This window comes from Danio rerio, chromosome 17, assembly GCF_052040795.2.
Source record: "Danio rerio strain M-AB ecotype USA chromosome 17, GRCz13ab, whole genome shotgun sequence".
Classification (NCBI taxonomy): domain Eukaryota; kingdom Metazoa; phylum Chordata; class Actinopteri; order Cypriniformes; family Danionidae; genus Danio; species Danio rerio.
This window is the reverse complement of record NC_141037.1, coordinates 27,720,630-27,742,729: the sequence shown is the minus strand read 5'-3', so window position 1 is coordinate 27,742,729 and position 22,100 is coordinate 27,720,630. Positions and strand designations below refer to the sequence as shown.

At 36.9% G+C, this 22,100-nt stretch overlaps 1 protein-coding gene across 24 annotated transcripts in view; it reads right to left on the bottom strand.

Annotated features, from left to right (window-relative positions):
- Window positions 1–11,772: 11,772 nt before the first annotated feature.
- Window positions 11,773–22,100, bottom strand: part of grid1a (glutamate receptor, ionotropic, delta 1a) — a 492,166-nt gene continuing 481,838 nt past the window's right edge. For 12 of the 24 annotated variants that reach the window (XM_087290557.1, XM_087290561.1, XM_087290559.1 and 9 more), the window contains 3 exons: window positions 20,902–21,068; window positions 18,411–18,651; window positions 11,773–12,556 (listed from right to left, as the gene is read on the bottom strand). In XM_087290557.1, the coding sequence (XP_087146683.1) occupies window positions 12,143–12,556; window positions 18,411–18,651; window positions 20,902–21,068 (822 nt within the window). In that variant the 3' untranslated portion in view covers window positions 11,773–12,142. Of the gene's footprint in view, window positions 12,557–15,379; window positions 15,516–18,266; window positions 18,652–20,901; window positions 21,069–22,100 lie in introns of all 24 variants that reach the window. The other 12 variants (XM_087290565.1, XM_087290563.1, XM_087290568.1 and 9 more) reach the window with 2 other exon arrangements.

Below are 22,100 nucleotides of genomic sequence, written 5' to 3'. Positions count from 1 at the left end.
AAGTTGAACTTCTGGACATGGTTATGGAAGCTAGAAGTTACGCAGCTGTGGGGTGCCATTACAGAATAAATAAATGAAATTGTTTTGATATTTTTGATTTCATTCTATAATGCTGGACTAATTTTTCTACAATGTTTTTTTTTTACTTCTTAACTTTAAGAGTGTTTAAACGAGAGAAAAGTGTGAAAATGTAATGCCTGTCTGAGAAAAGATTTAAAATGTGTAGTGAGGAGTTTAACAGTCTTGAAACATCTAGAATGATTGTAAAAAAAAAAAAAAATCAAGCTGATCTACAGGCTACTTTTAACTGCGGGATATTTTTAGTACGTAACTCTCATGAATAACGTGGGACTACAGAACACTCAAATGCTAGTAGATTATTTCAAAACAGTTATTGATAGAATGTGGTATTTAAGAAATAAAAAGATACACACTGCATCAGTCAGGAATGAAAGAACTTCAGCCAAATGTGGAACATGCCAGAATTTATTAACCACTGCAACAATTATTCAAAACATACATTTACGTTGGCGTCGATAGCCCAGTAAGTTGTGTGCCAACATATAGCAAAATATTGCTCCAGGCATTCTGAGTTTCAAGTGTCAGCTCTTGGAATTTTTTCGATCCCAACCCATCACTTCACTTGAAAAAAAATACAGCAGAGTACAAATAAATGTACATTTAGTTATTTAGCAGAGGCGTTTATCCAAAGTGACTTACAGTACCGTTTTTTAGATGAGATGTTAAACCGAGGTTCTGACTCTATGTGGTCATAGACAATCCCATGGCACTTCTCATAAAGAGTAGGGGTGTAACCCTGGTGTTTTTGCCAAATTCCCTCCATCAGCACATCATTTCCTCTAAATCAATTTTCTTCCACCGAACTGGCTCTATCACTGTCTCTTCACTCCATCTAACGTATAGCTGGTGTGTGGTAAGCGCACTGGTGTCGTTGTCCTGTTGCCAAATGGATGCTGCACACTGGTGGTGGTGTAGAGAGACCGCCTTGATGATTGTAAAGAGCTTTGGGTGCATGACCATACATGATAAATGTGCCAGAAAAATATACTACATTACAAAACATTACATTACAAAAGAAGTAATTTAACCCTCCTGTCGTGTTCACATCCCACCCCTTACTTTTGTGTTCCCGGTGAAAATTGACCTGAACACGACAGGACGGTTAAATCATCAGAAAGCAGCACAACTGTAAATAAACACTATGGCTAAGTCTAAGTTAGTTCAGAATGTTTTTTTTAATTATTATTTGGAGAGGAGTGCACATGTTCTACAGGTTTGCCAATTAATACTCATTGTCATTTACTTATTTAAATTCAACATTTAAGGCTCACTTTAAGACATTCAACTTTTTTTTGGACCAGGTAGTGTAGGGATAACCCCAAGCTGATGCATTTGATGCCAGATATGATTCTCTCATTATTTATTTTAGTTTTTAATGACCTCGTGTTCTGTTGATGACACATGCTGAGATTCATACTGGCACTGAAATGTGGCCATTTTAACAACACTGTGCAACAAGTGCAAAGAAAGAATTAGTGCATCCTTTGGGGGAGAATGCATAATGTCAGTCCAGTCATTTTTCAAAGCACAGTTTTTCCACTTTCTTTTTCTTTAGATCTGACAATTTGGAACTCATCACTGCTGACACTTGTTTTAACAGCTTCTGCAGAACAAATTAGCTACCTGAGATGTCTAATTTAGATCACTATATTAGAAGCAGAAAGTGTTGCAGATCTCATTGGATTCATATGCCAAGAGTTAATACCTGAAGAGGTGAGAAATCACACAGCTGATCACAAAGTCTCTGTCCAGACTGGATTCTCAACCTACTGAAAATCCATGGTTTAGTGAGGAATCGCTGTATTGGACCCAGAACAAAATAAAATAAAAACACATGCCGAGAATTCACAGTCCCTAGGGATTTGTGTTATACATTCTTAAAATAACAAACACTTCTGTATTATGTATTAGGCTCACAGGCTGCGTATCAACCAGAAACACAGCTTAAAACAATGCCTCCAAAAAAAGTTATTTGCAGTTTACAAAACACAAACTCGCAAGATTTTCCAGCGGCACTTGAAACTTGATGGAGCTTAAAAAAAATGTGATCTGACAGCCGCCATATTTCTTGCTTTCTCCACCTCTCACCTGTGGGCATTGATATTCCCTCCATCTCTTCTAAGCCGCAGTATTCCGCCTGCCTCTCAATCTCTCCGGCTGGCAAATATTGATCTAGCAAAATGACTTCTCAAGGTTAGGGTGCTGGTTTGTGTGCTACAGTAGATAAGACGAGGGCCTTGTCATTCTCCGTCTGCGCCACTGAAGCCCGCTGTGTCACGGGTGGAAGTCTGAGCTTTGCCCAAATCAGCTGTAAAATATTTTTTTCCATCATGACTTGTTTACCGATGTGTGGTTTTGTTTCATTCTTTTCTCTTGGTTGGATGCTTCTTTTTTTCAGGAAGACAGACTGCATCTGCTGAATCTTGAATGATGTGTGTGAGAGGAGCTCTGTTTTTTCCCCTTGGTTTCTGCAGCTCATCCTACACTCATTTACATGACTAATAGCCTCATATTAGCCAGACTCAAAAGCATCAGTATCATCTTTGGTCGCTGTGTTGTGTTCATATTTTGCTGCTATAATTAGGACTCACAGTTTAGCATATCAGAGGCTTGATGGTTATGAAATTATGATTTCCTTTCTCCCCAGACCACAAAAGTGTCAATCATTTCTCCAGATAAATAGGATATTAATAAAACATCTGCAGACCTTTTGTGATCGGGTTAGAGGTGCATTCTCGGTCTGAAAGTGTCTTCAGAGCAATTAAGTCTATTCAGTGTTGAGCCCTGGACTTTTATCTTCACTCTGTTGAAATATGCTTGACATTTGATCATGTTTACAAGTGCATCCTTTTATGACTATAGATTTTTAAATGATATAAAATAATAATAAAAACATTATATTTTTCATCATTTGTCTGTAGTTTTCTGAGTTTAGTTTATACTAAAGATAATGGCCAGCAAATAATTTTGTGTTCAATAGACATCTAATAGAAATCTAAACGTAGACACCTTGGCTGAATCAATGCTAAACTTTGTCTGTCAGTGAATCTAATAGACTTCTATGAAAACCCAAAAGTAGACTAGTAGTCAAACAGACAGATTGGACAGACTTCATTTGTGTAGTCATTCATTTCTATTTATTTGATGACTAGACTAGTTTCAGCCTATTAGATTTTCACTGACAGGCCAAATTTAACCTTGTTTTAGCCAAGACGACTACATTTAGATGTCTATTAGAGTCTATTATCTATTAGAGTCTATTAATCTATTAATCTATCTAGATGTCTATTAGAGTCTCTTTATTATCTAAAGTCTATTATCTATTAAACATCTTTTAAAAACAAAAACTACTTGCTGGGCACGCACGCACGCACACACACCCACAGTATTTGCACAGTGGTCTTATTTTTACTTGTGAATGAAGTCTTGAACTGACTTAAATTACTTGATCGATTGAATGATTAAGTTATCTTCTGTCCTGTCCTTTGAAGCAAGCCTTTAGCTCTGGCATTGGTCGTCCATTATTTATTTACATCTCAATTGAAAGTACATTTTTGAAAAAATTTTTTTAGCTGAGATATTAACGTTATATCTGCCATATTTGCAGTCAGCCAAAAAAACAAAAAAACAAAGGCCCAGTCCCAGTTCTATTTTTGTACCCCTTCCCCTTCCCCTTCCCCTATATGGTCCTTGAAACAGAGTGTGAAGGGGAAAAGCTTCAAAATGTACCCCTAAGAAATGGGACACCACTACAACAAGCGATCTCTTGCATCATATGAGATCCATGATTCCAGTTGTGTTATTTGTGGGTATTTATTTTCAGGAAATCACCGAAGGCATTTTTCATGTTATCATAATACTATAATGTGGCAATAAGATAACTGTTCTATGCATTTACACTATGGTTATGTTCATATATGTAAACACAAGAAAATAACATTAACATGAATACAAACTAAACACCCAGCAAGCATTTTTTGTTGTTAAAAGATGCAATAGATGTCTAATAGATGTCTATTATGGCAGGGACGGGCGGCAGTGGCAGTGTCTAATCTGTCTTCATCCTCACCTGCAATCATGAGATGTATACTAATGATAAAAATATATATATATATATATATTTGTCCACTGATCTGTGCTATAAATGCAATTTCTGGATGTTTCAAATGATATCAATCCTTTTTATAGTCAAAACCACTTTTTTTTTTTTTTTTGCGTATTTCCTGTTCAATTACAGCGTAGGAAGAGAAGTGAGGCAGCACAGAACTGTACCTCACTTCAGATTGCGCAATCCTCTACACATTAACTTGAGCACCTGCCTTTTGCTTACTCAGTGTATTCTACCAATGTAATGCTTTATTGAAATGTTTTAATACGTTGTAGACAGTTTTATTATATGTCCTCACTTTGCATATGATAGGTAATGTATTTCATGTATGTCTATCACTTATTTAGTGTTAAGATCTGACATACAGCCATACTTAAGATACATGAGGTGAGCTCATGCTTATACTTCTTCAGTTGTTGGTCTTCTTAGACATAGTAAAGTTCAATAAGAGTCTGTTATTTTGGCTCAATTCCAATTCTACCACATAGCCTTTCCCATAGTCCCAATTCTCTTTAGCTTGAAGGCATAGGGCTAAGAGGAAGGGCTAGATATCCCTTGAAACAAAGATTTTTCAGGGCTACACTCGTGTTTTACCATCATGCTTTAAAAAAAGAAAACGCTAAAATAAAAAAACTGCTCAACCGCTATCTGTAATCCATAAAAAATAACTCCTGTATAGTTGTCCCACAACAATCTGTCACTCGATGACACTTGAATATCCTGTCAGAAAAGTCTATTGAATAACCTTTTTTCAGTGTCTGGTTCAATGATAAACCATGTGACCATGTAATAATGCTGAAAATTAGGATCTGAAAAAATATATATGATGAAAAAAGATAATATATTATTATATAAGAGAACTATTTTAATAACAATTTTTTTTTAAAGAAAATTAAATCTTACAGGTTCCAAGCTTTTGACTGTAAAATATAGTGACCAAAAGCAACGTCCATCCTAAGAAAAATGAATTATTCACATATTCATACTGAATATTTTTTGAATTAGTGTACCAATTTTCATTCCTCATGACTTCCCGTGTTTTGGCCCAGGGGTCAAATCAAGCTCGTACACTTCATCCTCAGCCTGTTTCAATCAATATCTATGGAGCAGGTATTAGCTATTTTAGTCTATTTTATTTTAGGTACTTGAGTAAAATTGAAAAACGGTAGAATAAAGTCCTCTGTGACCAAGGAGAATATTGTTAAAATGGCAAATCAGGTGAATTGGTTGTGAATATGGCTCATATGCTGAAAGTCAGAGTTCATTACCATTCATGTTTGATGGCTGGTCAGGAAAGAAAAGTAAATGTTTTAACAGAATGATGACAATCAACTGGACAGATTATACCAGACCTCCATCAGCCAATGTTATCCGGTGCTGAGATTGAGAGGTTGTGTACCAGCAAAGAAACCCTTTATTAGTTTTATCTGACTGTTGCAAAACACCTTGACTGTGGAAGACTGGAGCCATGTTCAGCAGCCTGAATGTAACAACCTAGCACTGCATGGTGTCAGGTGTGTTTATAGGAGATGGCTGGAGTGTTAAGCTAAATGTGCTGCACAGAAACACACTGGTATTGGGAACTCATGTCAGCAGCAGGTGTTGGAAAGATCTACAAAGCTGCTGGCAGCAATGGATCGATACTTGAGAATCTTGCTGAACACAATGTAGCCAAGTATAGAGCCTCTGTTTAAAGTGCAAATACGTATTTTTCTAACAAATAATGATACCAGAATGTCAAAATATTTCCAGACTATAAAACCAATAAGAGTACATTTTTGGATGCTGAGATTTATAAATCACACAAAAGCAGAATAAACAAGCTTCCCATTAATCTGTACATTGTCAAGATGGGATAATATTTTGTCGAAATCCAATTATGTAAAAATTTAGAAAAAAAACTAAACAAAACTAAATACTGAGAAAATTACCTTTAAAGTTGTCTATATGAAATGATTCATGCATATACATTACACGAATCAAAAATAAAGTTGTTTTATATATACAGTGGAATATTTACTAAATATATTCATAAAACAGGATTTTACTTTTTTAAAGTGCTAATAATTAAGACCTCCTGTATGTATGAAATGTGTAATATATCAACATCATCAAATTTAAAAACATATAAAGCAAATAAGAAATAAATGACATAAAGGAATAAAAACATCTATGGAATAAAGATCTCTAATAAGTATAATAATTACAAGAATAAAAAGTGTAGATTATTTAAATAAGGCAAATAATTTAATTAACCATTTACGTGGTACATATATGTACATATAATTAGAAAAGTTTATCTGAGTCGTTTAGATCAAAGATTTAATTATGTAATGTTTCTCTCTGTCTTGTGGCTGTGCACACGCTATCAGCCAAGCAAAAGTAAATCAGGCTTAAAATAAATGTAATGCGAAAACACATACAATAAACGATGACTTAAAAAGCGAAACCCAAAGCCAAATCCAGGACATTTTAGAAAATTAAGAAACCCTGGACGGATGCATTTTTAAGTCCCAAAAAGGTGCATCTCTGTGGGTCTCTGCAGTGTTGACAATTTTCACACAAACACACAACGAGAAGTATGAATGTGTAGGTTGAGAGATTTTCCACTGGTTAATCAATCATGGATGTTTGCCTGTTGGGTGGAAACAAAAAAAGTGCACAAGGAAGATAATAATAATAAAATAAATGTCACCAAATATAATTGGGCGGTCGTTAATATATAATACTAAAGTCTATGTGTGGGAAACACTGTATTCTATTGTATTCTTGTCACGATCACCAGCAATGACCCATTGCCCAGATTGCTGGAGAACTACACATGGGTCACTATATAAAATACATCTCCCAGAAGTCTTTACACTCACACACCAGGTCCTGATCCCCCTGAGTCCTGTATCCTGTAAGCGAGCATAATGAAGCATTTCCTTGTCTTGTCTTGCTTTGTTTTTTGACCCTTGCTATGTTTGTTGTTTATGTTGTTTTGCCACCTGTTCTATTAATTTGCCTGTTCTTTTGACTTCGCTTTTAATTACCTGCATGCTCATGTCTGTCCCTGTTTTAATCTTTATATGCCTGACGACTCTCTTAATAAACTTTCTTACCTCCACCTGCTGCTGAAGGTCTACAGCCCCAGTTGGGGTGTGATCACCACTTGTGGTGCCATCACAGAAAGGCTATAAGTCACTTTCCAAAATTTTTTCATTCAGTGTTGATGGAATAATCTTCCCATTCCCACTCGGATTGTTGAGACACTAATATCATTCAAGCGATAACTAAAAACTTATCTCCTCCGAGAACACCTGAACCCTGGTGAATGTTACTTTGAATGAAAAGCACATCTGGTATGTATTGCCTCTTCTTGTTGAATTGCTGAATACCTCCTCAATTGTAATTCACTTTGACAAATGCGTCTGTTAATGACTAAATGTAAAAGTAAACTGCATTTGGATTCTCAGCTCTGTGTAATTCTGACTCATTTCTATTCTATTCTATTCTATTCTATTCTATTCTATTCTATTCTATTCTATTCTATTCTATTCATTGTGCTTTAAAATCATTCTGTGGATATTGTGACCATTCGATTAACAGATTTGACTATTTTAACAGTGCTTTACATCTGACCATTTTCACTAAAACTCACACAATGACATCTAATAATATAGCTAATACCTTCTCCATAATTTATCAAATTATAGGGTATGCACATTATAAAATGTAATATTAACATGCCTTTAGCAATCCCAGCCTAACAAGGCCTGAATACAAGTTTCAAACTTTTGAGATCACATTAAGCTAGAAGAACATGAAACCGTGAAACAGCGTCTCGTCACAAATTATGCGTAGAATAAACATTTTGTCTGCATTATGTGTTCAGGGCTTTTAGAATTTCATGTTTGTTTGGACTCAAGTTTACTTCTATGCTTCAGTTTTGGAGAGCATTACTCCAGCGCGGCCTAATATGTGAGTTTTACCAGCATCTCTAAATCTTTAAACACTTCCGGAACAACATCTTTCTATAGAGATACACAGTCATCCTTGTCACTTGGTAGATTTATAGTGTTGCTGTTTGTGTAGAAGCATATATGTTTTGACACAACATGTTTTTAATGTCTCCTGCTGCTGCTGGGTCAGTCACGGTGCCCTAGATCTCATTGGCACAGCTGGTAGGAGAGACGAAGAGGGCACTGTCAGTCTGTCCACCTGAGAGAAATAGTCCAGAAAAACTTCAAATCTGCTGTTGATGTAGCCACAGGGACTATAGGCACTACTGTGACCTTTCTATTTTGCTTGACTTTGGAGAACGGGGTGTAAATCGTCAAGTGTCATCGCTGCAAGATACCAAGAGCCAAGGAAAAGTGTGAATGTACACCCGGCGGTGATCTGAAGCGAAGAGCAAAAAAGCAGCTGGTCAAAAAACTGCCGCCGAAGCTTTCAGAGCTGCAGACCGGTTGCGTTTATGGTTGTGTTCATTAGTGGAAATAAGAAGTATAAGTGCACTCCAAGAGGACTGTGGAAATCAATAGTCATGTAGAGTTTATCTGAAAACACACTGTATAATTAATGCTTCTATTGATTTGCTCTGCAGGGGAATGTCAGTTGTTGATCATTATTAGTATCGGAGACAGAAGGAACGCTATTTTGAAGATGAAGCCGGGAGGCAGTGCAAGACAACACTTCATCTTTTATGACCCTCTGCTAGATGTACTGAATATAGCTTCAGTGAAACAGGTGAAACATTTGTTTGATTGACAGTTAAGAGCTGCACACTGCAGTACAAATATAGCAGTCTTTACTGATCAGATTAGTTCAAATTCAATTTTGCCATAAACATATTGTCAATGTTGAAACATTACATGCATTTTCTTTTTCATTGTAGATTTTGTGATTATTTTGATCACGTTTTGTCAAACAAGGTGTTTTCATATTGACTAATCAAACCGATATCATTATAGTAATGGGGCTATATTGGTATTTCAGTTTGTATATAATAAATTTGTTTATTTATTCATGTATGCACAGTTCCCAGCATTGATGAGTACAGTCAAAGTCCCTTTAAGGCAAGTCATTTCACTTGGTTTCCATCTTTGAAACGCTTCTCGGGGAGTGTGCTTGGGCATTCTGTTTGAATGGGGAAACATCAAATTCTGTAAAACTGCTTGCCAAGTTTACGGTTAAATTTCATATTATGAAACAACAATCACATTAAGCAAAAACTGTCTCTTTAGTTTCATTTCTAAACGTTTGAGTTGCAGAAAATCTGCAGAAATTCATATCTGGTCCCAGCCCCTCCCCCGCAGAAATGTCATTCTATAGCAATCACTGATTAGCTCCTGTACTAGAAGGATTGATTCGCCATTTCGACTGTTACATTTTTCCCCATTCAAAACTATACAAGTGACATGTCTTGTGTATTCTAAAGTCTTTGGTGCAGTCCTTACAGATCTCTCTTTAAAACGAATACATTCTATAATAAAACATATGTATATACATTAGAATAGTACCAAAACCAATTCTGAAACTAATCTAAAAATGTGCTCAATCAGGCCCGTAGCCAGCCTGATGAACGGGGTGGTTCTTTTTTCTCAAAAAGTGACCCGTTTTGCAGTTAAACCTCTCATTTTCTATTTAATCATCAGACTTAAATACTGCATTTTAGTGCCGTTTTGAGCACTATTCTTAACTGGTTTAGCTTGTCAGATGCCCATCATAACCACACTTTTTAATGTACCAAAATATTATGAAAAATACTTATTTTTACAATACATATTTATGACATCACATATAATCAGAAAAAAATAGGAATCTGTTCAAGTTTTTAATTAAAAACTGTGACCTGTTTTCATTTATTAGACAAATGACAAACTGGCCAGCACATTCGACTTTCCTCAGTCAAAATATGGCCATTTAATTTAAGAGCTTCATGATTTGTCTAGCCTCACTTGTAAAAAAAAAAAAAAAAGTACATTTGATTGAAAATTCATGGATAATAACAATAACCAAGTTATTACTTAAATTTATTTTAATATGGGCCGCTTCACACCTTTCTATGTTTTAAAAAAAAAGTCTGAGATTTAGAATAAAAGTTAAAACTGACTAGCTGAAATCACTGATGTGATGGTCAACAGAGGATTCAGCTTGGTCTAAAAGCCTTTTTCGATGGATTTTTTTCACTATTTATGATGATGTAGCAGTCAAAATAGGACAAATGAGCTCATTTATGGGAAAAATTCCGGACCATTGTCATTGAGGGGAGGGTTTTTCGAACATCCAGAGCCCCCCTGGCTGCGGACCTGTTGGAGAACCATTAGAAAAAAAAAAAGAACCATAAACAAATATTAAATTTAGTTGAAACTATGCATGATTGTTCTAGTCCTAAAGATGTTAGGTGATAATAAAACAGTTTTATTTAAATGCACCAACATATAGTGTCTGTAATCACTGAGAAATGGACAAAAATCTACATTTTAAAAAATCCTTTGTGCTGTGCACTGTATGCATGTAAATACTGTATGCGACTGCACAAAACAACAACAATGCATCAAAATGAATGTTCCTGATAATTCACTCAACCAACCAACCCACCCTCCCAAAAAAAGAAATAAATAAATTATCTATAGCCTTCAGTATATGGAAAACAATAGATTTTATTGTTTTACATAAAAAACAACAACAGTGGCATTATGTAAACAAACTGTCATTTTTAGGGTTAAAATGCTTGAAATTAATGCATTTTTGGTAGTTATCATTAGGACTGATGCTGGTAAAGAAATTTATGTCAGTGAAAGTAAAAAATAAATGCAAATATGATACTTTCTTGGTATTTTTATCTTCTATGGACCTTTGTGTATCTTTTTTTAGTGAGCGCACAATAGTTAATCCTTTTATGGAAACATGATGCTTTAAAAAAAAAAACTGAATTCTCTGACAAACATGAATTAGCGGTCATCTATTAATTAATGAATGCAAATGATTGTTCTTTAAACCGAACTACTAAACTGTTAAGATTTTTTTAAAGGAGATCGCCATTTCAATAAACACTAAATGGATAAAAGATTTGGTGCAAAAGAGTTTATTTTAAAGAATCTCAAAACATCAACTGTGATTTTCCTGCAACATGTTAAGATCATTACCATACTGGCTTCATGACCAAGAGTTTTATATAATTCAATTTTCTACTAAAGAGAAGTTGATATTGATATGTTTATACTGGATCTCTCTTTCAGCCGTGTTTTAAAAGTACATATAATGTACATATATCTTCCTTTTAGAATGTATCTGATATTAGCGTCTCGTATGCTGAAGTCTACAGATGATGTTTGTACACACGGCTGTCAAAGGCTAAGACAGCGTCAGCCTCAATACAGAGTATATGACGAAGAGCTGCTACTGAAACTTTGTTCCCTGGGATCAAACGCTACACGAGCGATGCCTCCACAAACCCGCTGATTCATTTCTCCTTAAAGCTTCTTTTATATTAAACAAAGAAAAATAAAGTATAAGATCAAACGATTTACAGATCATTGTTTTCTCCCGTCTCTTCTACTTCAAATGACAACCAAAAAAAGAAAAACAACAACCTATAAACGTGGCACTTAGAAAACATCCACAAGGAATTCTGATTTTTATTTTAGAACAAAATTTACAAAGCCATTCAAACAGTCTGTATTGTAGGTAATTACTTCTTTTAAACTCAACTTCAAAAAAATCATGAATATTCAAAATACACTTTGACTTCACTTTGCTGTCTCTCATTATATACAAATATGTACAGGCAAGGAAAAGTCAGCGTCTCACAGTCATATGTATCTGTACTGAAAAAAAGATTCTCTCTTCATATCTGTTTGTATGTGTACGTAATTGTATAAATGCAACCAGACCTGGTCCGAACGTTGGGGTGGGGGTTTGTGGCGGGCTGGTTGGCAGTCTTTTGGAACGCTCAGACCAGTCGGCTCAAATCGAGGTCCCATGGCTTGGATCAATGGCTTCTGGGATGGGTCCCCCGGGCACTGCCTGGTAAGAGATGGGCATAGGTGTCTTTACGGGGCTCTGGCGGAAAAGGCCTCCGTTGGGCGCCCGGTGTTTGCAGCGCATGGAGGGCGGCAGAGTGGAACTGCTGAGAGGGAGGGGGAGGCTCCGTCCGGGCACGCGGCCGACCCCAGGAGCCTCCTGGAGGAACGAGGTCACGGACAGGCCCCCAGGGGGAAAATCTCTCAGGGCCTCCTGGGAGCTCGGCTGCGGCCGCATGCTGCCCATGTCCAGGGCAGAGATCTCCAGAGGCTGACCTGGCAGCTGCTTGTGTGCCAGATCGTCCTCCATCAGCCCACTCAAACGGTGGTGAACCTGCTCCAGATTCACCTCTTTGTCCTGGGAACGACAAAGAAACGGCCAGATTGAGATGGGCTCTAAGGCGGAGGAAAGATGAAAGGGCTTGAATTGATTTGTGGGGTGGAAGGAAGAACAGAAAAGCAAAATTGAAAAGCAAAAAAAGATGGAAGAGCACTGAAGAAAGAACAGATGTCAATGGAAACAACGTGGAAGTGTGTGTGTGTTTGTGATCTCTTGGAGAAGAGCAGAAGGTGTTTACCAAGGGCTTCAACAATCATATCGGCTCTGATTAATGATAGCAATTACACACAGTAATACTGACAGGACAGAATAATCTCATCCAAATAAAGGCAAACCCATTTCGTCTTCCATCAGCTCCAGTGAGCAAAAAAGGTCTGAATGCTAAAATAGCTTCACATCTGAAAAGTTACGAAATCAATGATGCAAATGTGCGGGGAAACATGGGCCATAAATTGAATTTGGAACACAAGCTTTGGCGCTTCGATGTTTCAGGCTTATTTTGGAGGAGTCATGAAAAGGGTATTTCTTCATTCTTTGATATGCACTGGCGTGAAATAGCTTCGGTCATGCACCACTGATGCTGTGGCGTGCCACTTAATGAAAGAATCAAGCCAACATTAACAGCCTGCTAACTGCTTACATTTTTTTTTTTTTGCAGAGTTCTGATGTCATTTAATTCTCATATCATGCATCCTCTGTGGGAGAGCGAGGAAGGTGGGCGCCATACTACGAAGCATCGCTGATAACCGCTACATCCTGGACTACTGTGTTAATCATTGTTCCTCCTCTCAGGTTCAGTAATGCATCCTTTCCATTTAAATGGGACAGTTCACCTCAAAATGATAATTCAGACATCATTTACTTTCCAATCCTGTGTGACTGCATTTCTACTTTAGTTTTATTATACGGATAAATCATGCTTTAAAAAAAGCTTCTGTTGTGTTCTGCAGAAGAAAAAAATGTTTGGGATGACTTGTTAGTTACAGTACGTTATGGGAGATACCAAACTGCTTTAATTTGATAAGATATACTGATTATTTCTTGAATTCTTGAACAAAATGTGTTTTAAATCTTCACATCTTCAGTAAAAATGGTTTGTAAATTAGGAACTGTTAACACAACATATTTTTGGTTTTGTTTTTAACTTTGGCAATATTTTGATCTATTTTTAAGAGATTATTTTTAATTTTTTAATATATATATATATATATATATATATATATATATATATATATATATATATTTTTTTTTTTTTTTTTTTTTTACTAACAGTTGCTACAGCTTAGTAAAAGATACAGTAGTTCATCAGTTTATAACTATATTAATTTTAAATTATTAACTATAGTAACTCATTTTAATGTGACACATTATTGTTTTTTTTTATATTTGACTACAAAACAATTTTAACTAAGTATGACAACATTAAGATCCTGAATTAGTTTATTCCTTTTAATCCCACAATTAGACGGCCAATTATGTTTTCTTAGTGTATGTTGATATGTGAATAAAGTTATAAGTGTTTAACCAATTATTTTTATTTACATAATTTGAGTTCCAGACTGCAATGTTGTTAATGTTAAAACAATTGTTACGATACAATAATGAAATAATGACTGAGATGGGAAACTCTAAACTGTTCACAGTCTAACGAATGGCAATCATAGCACGGGCGGTCTCAATCGCCATATTTGTGAAATACAGTAGGTGGCGATAATGCTCCTAAGGAGTAAATCATAGTTAAACAAGAAAAAATGGAAGAAGACTGATCCAACATTAACCATATATGTTGCGCCCCTGCCTAGATTGTGTGTGCCTGAAACGTGTGTTTGTCTGCGGGTCTGCAGCTGGATATATCTCAGCATGTACATTAAAATTTCTCACATATCATTGTAGCACAGTTTGTGCTGAATACAAATATGCATGTTGGCCAATATAATAATTGGCTGAAATAGTCACAAATTTCAGTGCATGTCAAATTATCTTAGGGGACACAAAATCACCTCAGATCCCAGAGGGTTAATAAGGCATCAATACCAAATTAGCTTGCGAGTATCAATATAGTGATACTTAAGCACTGATGTTCCCACCTCTAGGGTAACTTCCTTCTACTTTGGGGTGAACTCTCCCTAGTACCATGGTCAATACCATGTGTGAATCAACTGTATATTCCAGAGCTCTGTACCCGTTCTTGGTAATTAGAGGTGTCACATTATGCGACTATGTTTCTGAGTCATAAGATCAATGGTGAGATAATTACTGTAGAGCTCATGCAGCTGTAATAGAAAGTCTGAATATGCCTCTAATTAAAAATGCATTAATTTGCCATTAAAATACACACAATTTGGGGCACTTACAGCCGTGACAAACAACACAACTGGAGGCCAATCTCCTTTTTTGGATTCCAGATTGCAATGTTTTGGGATTTTATCGATGTGTGGCCATTGAATGGGTGATCTGATGGATGACAAACAGATGATGAATTTGATGAGTGCGTGGAGCGAAATGGAGAGACACACAGTGGGATTCCTGTTAGTGCTGCTTTGGCAAAGAGATTCTATGAGTAAAATCGTCCCCTTTTTTTAGCTAGCTAAAGAGAAAGTTTGTATTAATCCACACAATATGGATGAATTAATCTCTCTGACTCTGCATGTGTGCCATCAGTTAGTTCTCTATGCATGAGGGAGTCATAATTACCTCACCACCCACATCCACAAGTGCAATCTGATTGATTTAGTGTCTTAACCCCCTCCAGGAGGACACTTGCTCCTCTTCTAAATGACTCTATTTTGTCAAGCCCCGTTCACCCCACTGACAGGTATCCCTGCTCAGGTCTCGGCTGACCTGTGTAAAAAGCCTGCGTGTCTTCCCAGTCTCTTTCTCTCTCTGGCCAAACGTCCCGTGCGCATCCTGCAGCAGGTGCGATTTCATTATATGCCAATGACCCAGACGCCATCTCCAGAGCGCAGCCCTTAGTGTCCTGCATGAGACCATAAAGAACCGGTGACTGCCTGGACATTGGCATATAATTGCAATAAGAAGACACAGAGAGGGGATATAAAACGTAAAATGTGCAAAGTTGGTTATTGTGTTGTTCTTATTGCTTGCCAGAGCTCAGATCGCTCCCTTCATAAAGTGCATAACCAAAAACCATACATAAATAAACAAACACTCAGACTGTACAGGCATACGCAGACTGAACACCCTTAAGCAAGAGCAAGAGTTGGTGAAAGCAATATAGCCTGAATTGTAGTAGAAGTTCTTCATCTGTGTGCCGATAATTCAAATCCAGTCACATTTCAAGCAGTTGACTAATGGTGGTCGTAAAACTGATGTCTGATCATTATTATTCAAGAGTGTCTATAAAATTTAATCTTACATTATCGACTATCAACGTTCCTGAACTGTAATAATATGTGCTTTATGAGCTGTTGCTCTCACCAACGGGCTTGCTTCGGCTCAAGCTATCACCAAAGTGAAAAGAGAGAAGGAGAGGAGACAAGGACGGAAGAGTAACTGCAGAACACTTCAACATGAGTCAATAAGTCACTGGCTTTCTCATTGCACACACTTTAGTTTAGGGATCCAGGTATATCCTTTGCCTAAAGCCTAGAACGAGCAGAGAAAGTGGGATTGACAGAAATTGCAAATTGGGGATGTTTGTATGCTGAAAGTTACTTGGAAACAACTATTCAACGAAAGGAACTATACTTGTCGTTGGCCAGAACATAGAGTTAATGAGTTTGATCACAAAAGCCGTCATCTCCACTTTGATGGATAATGCATCTTAAGCAGAAACATACGTAACTATTTTCTGTAGTTCCAAACTCCTTGTTTTGTGGAACACAAAAGAAGATATTCATATGAATGCTTTAGCTCTTTGTGTAAATTATAAAATCAATGGCTGCAAAACATTTAAGCTCCAAAAAGGACATGAAATCAATGTGAAATTAATTCCAAATACGATGACATGAAATAAAGCTAACGTCAATTCTAATTGTTTTTCACATCACGTGACACACACATCGGTGGCTCAACTAAATGGAATAATTTGTCCTGTCTGGAGCTTAAGAGGTTTAGATCCCTTTGATTTTAATAATTTAGTAAAAACAGCAGCAGAAGGGGCAGAATGATTTCAAAGATTAATGGATTATAGAAAAAATGGTAGGTTCTATCAATTAATTACTGATTGGATTTTAAGAAGCCGATATTACTCTGAAAAGCAGATAAATGCAAGCAAGCATGCAGGGATGGCATTTAAGCCGACTAAATAATTGGAGACGTCTGGCATTCATCAGCCTAAAATTACAATTTGCTGTTAATTTACTCACCCTCAGGCCATCCAAGATGTGGAAAAATAACTAGTTTTTCTCCAGTGTAACATTAAGGAACATTTTAGCTGAAACTGTGGTGATTTATGTAATTTGACCATGGCTCCTAATGATACACTGAGGTCTTATGAAGTGATCAGTCTGTATCAGAAATTGAACATTGTTTACAACATTTTTACCTGTGATCCACAGCTTCAGGCAAAGGGTCCAGAGTGACCTCCGGTGAACAAATCATTCTTTCAAAATTGCACTTTTAGAGAACCGAATGAGCCAGTTGACCAAATCAGACTGAACTCTCTGAAACAGTGTGCGTTTCAAACCAGCACAGATCTGCAAGTTACTCAATCAAAACTTACTTTCTGACATGTCAGTTACTTCTACAATACATGAGCCAATATATTTGCGTATGTGATAGAGAGTTTGTTAATACCTTCAGCTCTCCAATTACTCCAACAGAAACTGAACAAGGGAGAGAGTTCTGACTTGGACCAAAGAACAGATGAGCTGGTGGGAAGTGCATGTGTGAACTGGGTACTCTAATGAAGGGGCCAATTTAAAGTTTTTATGGTTTCTCATGGTTCATATAAAAAGGTAAGTTGATAAAGACTAGTTTATTTTCTTTATATCTTTTATACATGTCAAAACATTTATGTTTTATATCATTATTGGTACTTACATTATGTAATTTTATAAATTACATTGCTGCATGACTAGAACCTATGAAATGCACAGTTCTTTTGAACCCAAAAGAAACTATCAGAAAGAACCAATTCACTGAAAAAGAATCAGACTAAACTTATTTTCTCGAAGCTGTGGAAAGCATGTTATAATGTTGTAAATAATGTTACGTTTCTTTCACAGACTGACCATTTTACATTATAAGACCTCAGTAAATTCATAAGGCACAGATTTTAATTTTTAATTTAATGGTGAAGGTAATTTACCAAGCAACGTTGTTTCAACTCTTTAGTCTTCATTAATGTTCTACTGAAAGATATTTTGAATGGCCTGAGAGTAAGTAAATTAACTGCAAAATCTCACTTTTAGGTGAATTTTAAATAAAGATGTTTAAAAGAACAAAACAAATGCATGAATAAATGAGATAATAACATGCATTTAAAAACAGATGAGCTGAATTTACATTTCATGCAAGTTTTAAGCATTCTCCAAATGATCTTTCTGTGTTCTACAAAAGAAAGTCAGTGATAGGGGATTGGAACAACACAGGGGTGAGTAAATGATGACAGTTTTCATTTTTTTTAGTGAACTAGTCCTTCAAGTAATCTTATAATTGTTTTCTTAGGTGCTTTTTCTTGAGTGACTCCCTTCACCCTTCCCTCTTGCCTTCTCTTTGGCAACACTTCAGCAAACGGGAGGCAGTAAGTATTTGATGGTCACACCTATAGCTGGGTGTACTGGAGCTCGACTAAATCGGGGCTTGCGTCAGTGGCGTCTGGATCCATAAAGTAGAGTGTGGCAGTGGTTGTACAGTCCTGGGCGCGGTGGGCAGGGGTTGGCCGTAGTTTGGCCGCCTGTGGGGTCACCTCTTTGGGCTGTGCCCGCTGGCAGCGTGGCCCGTTCCACCAGGACTCCAGAGCAGCCACCAGGCAGGCCAGCAGCAGCCCTGCTGCGAGGATGCAGAAGACCCCCGCGAAGCTGTGCAGTCTCAGGGCACGGCCTTCCGTCTGGGGCTCTGCATGCTTGTCAAGGTCACAGCGACCTTTTCTCGGCCACCACTTCTGCTTTAAAATGTCAAGATCTCCTTTCTCCTGCAGGTCAAGTATCCTGAAGTGGAAAGAAAATAGCTTGTTATGAGAACAGTGGCATATATTTTTTATTATTTGCTTCTAGTACATCCTGGCTGTTTGGATGTACTAACTCAAGCATCTATGATTGGAGATTTATTGCAGTGATGACAATGCTTCTGGCTTGTTAAATTTTATGTATGGCAACATAAAAGAGAACCAATATACACTGTTGTGTGCAGTATTGTATTTTGTAAATGTGAGAAGATATATCCCCTATTCTGTTATATTCCAGGATGACAATAAGATCTGCCCTGTGAAAGAAGGCTTTATTTTCACTCACCAATTGACCAGCAACAGATCTGAACCCTATTGAAAGTCTTAAGATGAGTTGGAGTAGATTTTACAGAGAGATTCTCTTCAGGGTCAGACAGAGACCATATTTAGGATTCATGGCCATGGTATTTGTTTTTCAACGTATGTTTTTTCCAGGGTTGGGGAAAAAAAGGTATTTATTTTTGTATTACTTTTGGTTCTCTTTTACTTTCTATTTAATAAATGTAGCTGTCATGTTCATGTATGTATAGAGGTCAAGAGGGCCAGGCTCTGTGGTGCAAAGGCCAGATAATACAGAATGCTTGATGAGTAATGGACTGCACCCAGCCAATACCTTGAACACCAGTTGTTTACTTGTGTGTATAAATGCGGGTCGGGGGAGAGATTTGTTGTTGCAGATTGCCTAAACATAACGTTAAGGGACAGCTGTGACCCGGAGCTCTGTATATCGTATTATTCATTTGTATTCAATTAGTTGCTCATATTTTAGCCATTGAAAACCCTCTCCTGACTTCTCACACTTAGACACATGCACAGAATTGGCTAACATTCCAACATGAGGTACTGTAGGCACAAACCGAATCTGCGATTTCTGCAGACTTTTAGCCCATCATTGACTCTTATTTATTTACTTGTGTAAATGTGTGTAAATGTATATTTATTCATTTTTTTATTTATTTTATTAATAATATTGACTAATATGAAAGTGTTCTTTTGATTTATTAACAATTTTAGTAGATATATAACATGATAGAGTTGCTTTGTTTACCAAATAAGTGGATCTAGATTGGCTTGCATTGTAAACATGAAATAAAAGTTAAAAAGATTCTCAAAACTCTCAGCAGAAATAGCAAAAAATGACTGCAGATTCTGTCTGGCCCTAGGTATTAGGTATAATTAGATATATATTAGGTATCCCATTTTTTTTTAAAGCTACTGCATAGTTGAGCTTTTTCCAAAACTATTAGCAAGGTGACAGACTGAAAGGAGATAATGTGGCAAATATTACATTTAGTGGTCAAGGAACAAGACAGAGTGAAGGAACAAAACAAATGATCGAAATGTAATACTGGCTTTCAAATAATAATAAAAAACCCTTCGCAATTATCTCTTTAATTAAAAGGCAGAGATACAAGGTTCTCAAATAGTGTGAACAAACTTTGCAAAGCGCTGAAAAAAACTTGAGCAGTGGCAATGAACATTTGCTCTTCTGCAGGATCTCAATTTTAATTAGCTTTCTCTTTATCCATTGACTCGCTTTATTCTTAGTCAGGTATTTCAATGCAGGAGACGTTCAGAAATGCAGATGTATTTGTAAAGAATCCAGAGGAAAAGGTCAATAACTAGGTGCTAGCTAAGAAAATGTCAAAGGTTGAAAAAATAAAGTCTGCCCGACTGCAGTTGTCCTGGGTATTAATTTAAAATGTGTTTGATTCTAATTCCCCCTACCAGTCTGGCAGGTGATTGCAGAGGATTCTTCATGAAAATGCATTTTAAGGCCCTGATGCGCCAGATATGTGCATTATTAATTGCCAGTGAGCTTACCTCCCTAAAGCTAATTAGTATGTGAGTGGAGCGGAGCATCGGTACGAGCTGAAAATATGAATGCAAATTATAGTCAAACAAATGAAGGGCTGCAGGGTGAGGTGCTTTAAAGCAGCGGAGAGAAGAAAGGATGGGTAGGAATGAAGATAAATGCGCTGAGTAGCAGACACTGGTGATTCAACACGATTCATGGGTTCTCCGGCAAGACTGCGTCTGCCAAGGAAATAAATGTAATGTAAATGAGAGAAAGGACAGATGATGAAAGGAAAAGGGAAGCAATCCATCACAGTCATGCAGTGTGATGTTTACGAAGCTATGGAGCTTGATATTGACTTGAAATGATTGAAACGGTGTTGTCTATCCTTCAGCTGCTTTAACGACTAGTATCGCTATGAAGGGAAGTGCTCACTTCTGCGAGAAGAGGTCTCTGTAGGGGCTGCCATGCTGCAGAGCCAGGCCGTATCCTTTACTGCTCATGCCGTTTCCAGTGACCACCAGCGTACAATCATCATCTGTCAGAGCTGCATACTCTAACACCGCCATGTCCCACAGGAAAGCGTATGGATCCCGCTTCACCTGGGGGATAACACACACACATGTATGGCACAATGTTTAATTTGCTGATTCTTGACAGAACATCGCGGCGGGGTTTTGTGTTTTTGATAACAGTAACATAAACATATCTCCAGGTTATGGGGAGACGGAGAGCTTCTCCTTTCAGTCATTCAGCTCTTGTCAGACAGGTCACAGACATCATTCAAAATGAAAGATGTTTATATTTCAGTGAAAGTCATAAGATGGCTTTGAACTTGTTTCTAGCCTCCCCCGCTTTCTTTGTCAGGACATTTCATTCTCTCTCCCTTGGGAAAATGGCTTTCCCCATTCTACTAAATAAAGCAGCACAAGCGTCCTCTTTCCTCTCCGTCTCTTTTAAAGTCAGGCTCTATCGCAGCCACACGGTTATGACAAACTTTCATATGACAAGTACAAAGGCAGGAAAAATGGATGTCAAAGAAGAAATGACAAAAAGCTCTCGTCCCCTAGCTCTTCCATATAAACATGAAATTTTCCCTATCTCTTTGTAAAGCACTAGAAAAACCCGCCACAGGCTGAAATGATATTTATAGCTTGTCTTTAAAGTGTACATCTATTAGCAGGGTTTGTGCGCTCTCAACCAATTCAAGCACTGATTTCAAATTAGTCAGTATAGAAAGTGATCAGTTACACAAAGAATAACCTCTAATAAAACAGTATGAAACAAACCAGTTATTCCATTGTTTCTACAGGAACCTTTATGCATCAGTTTTTTTTATGAAATAAAATGATACATTTTAATTATTATGAAGGTCACATTAAAACTCTTTTTGATTGTTCCCGCTATCCTCAACCATTTATTTTTGCTAAAGGCATAAAAAAAAATCCTTTTTAAGTAAAAGATCACAGTGTTCAGATTCAAGGGTACTGACATGTTTGAACAGGTTCATTTGTATGAATTCAGTTTATACACTGTAAAAAAAAAATTAAGTCAGTACAACAACAACAACAACAACAACAAAAACATAATCCTTATTTCCTTTAGCTTTTTCTTTTTGAAAACATCAGCTGCAC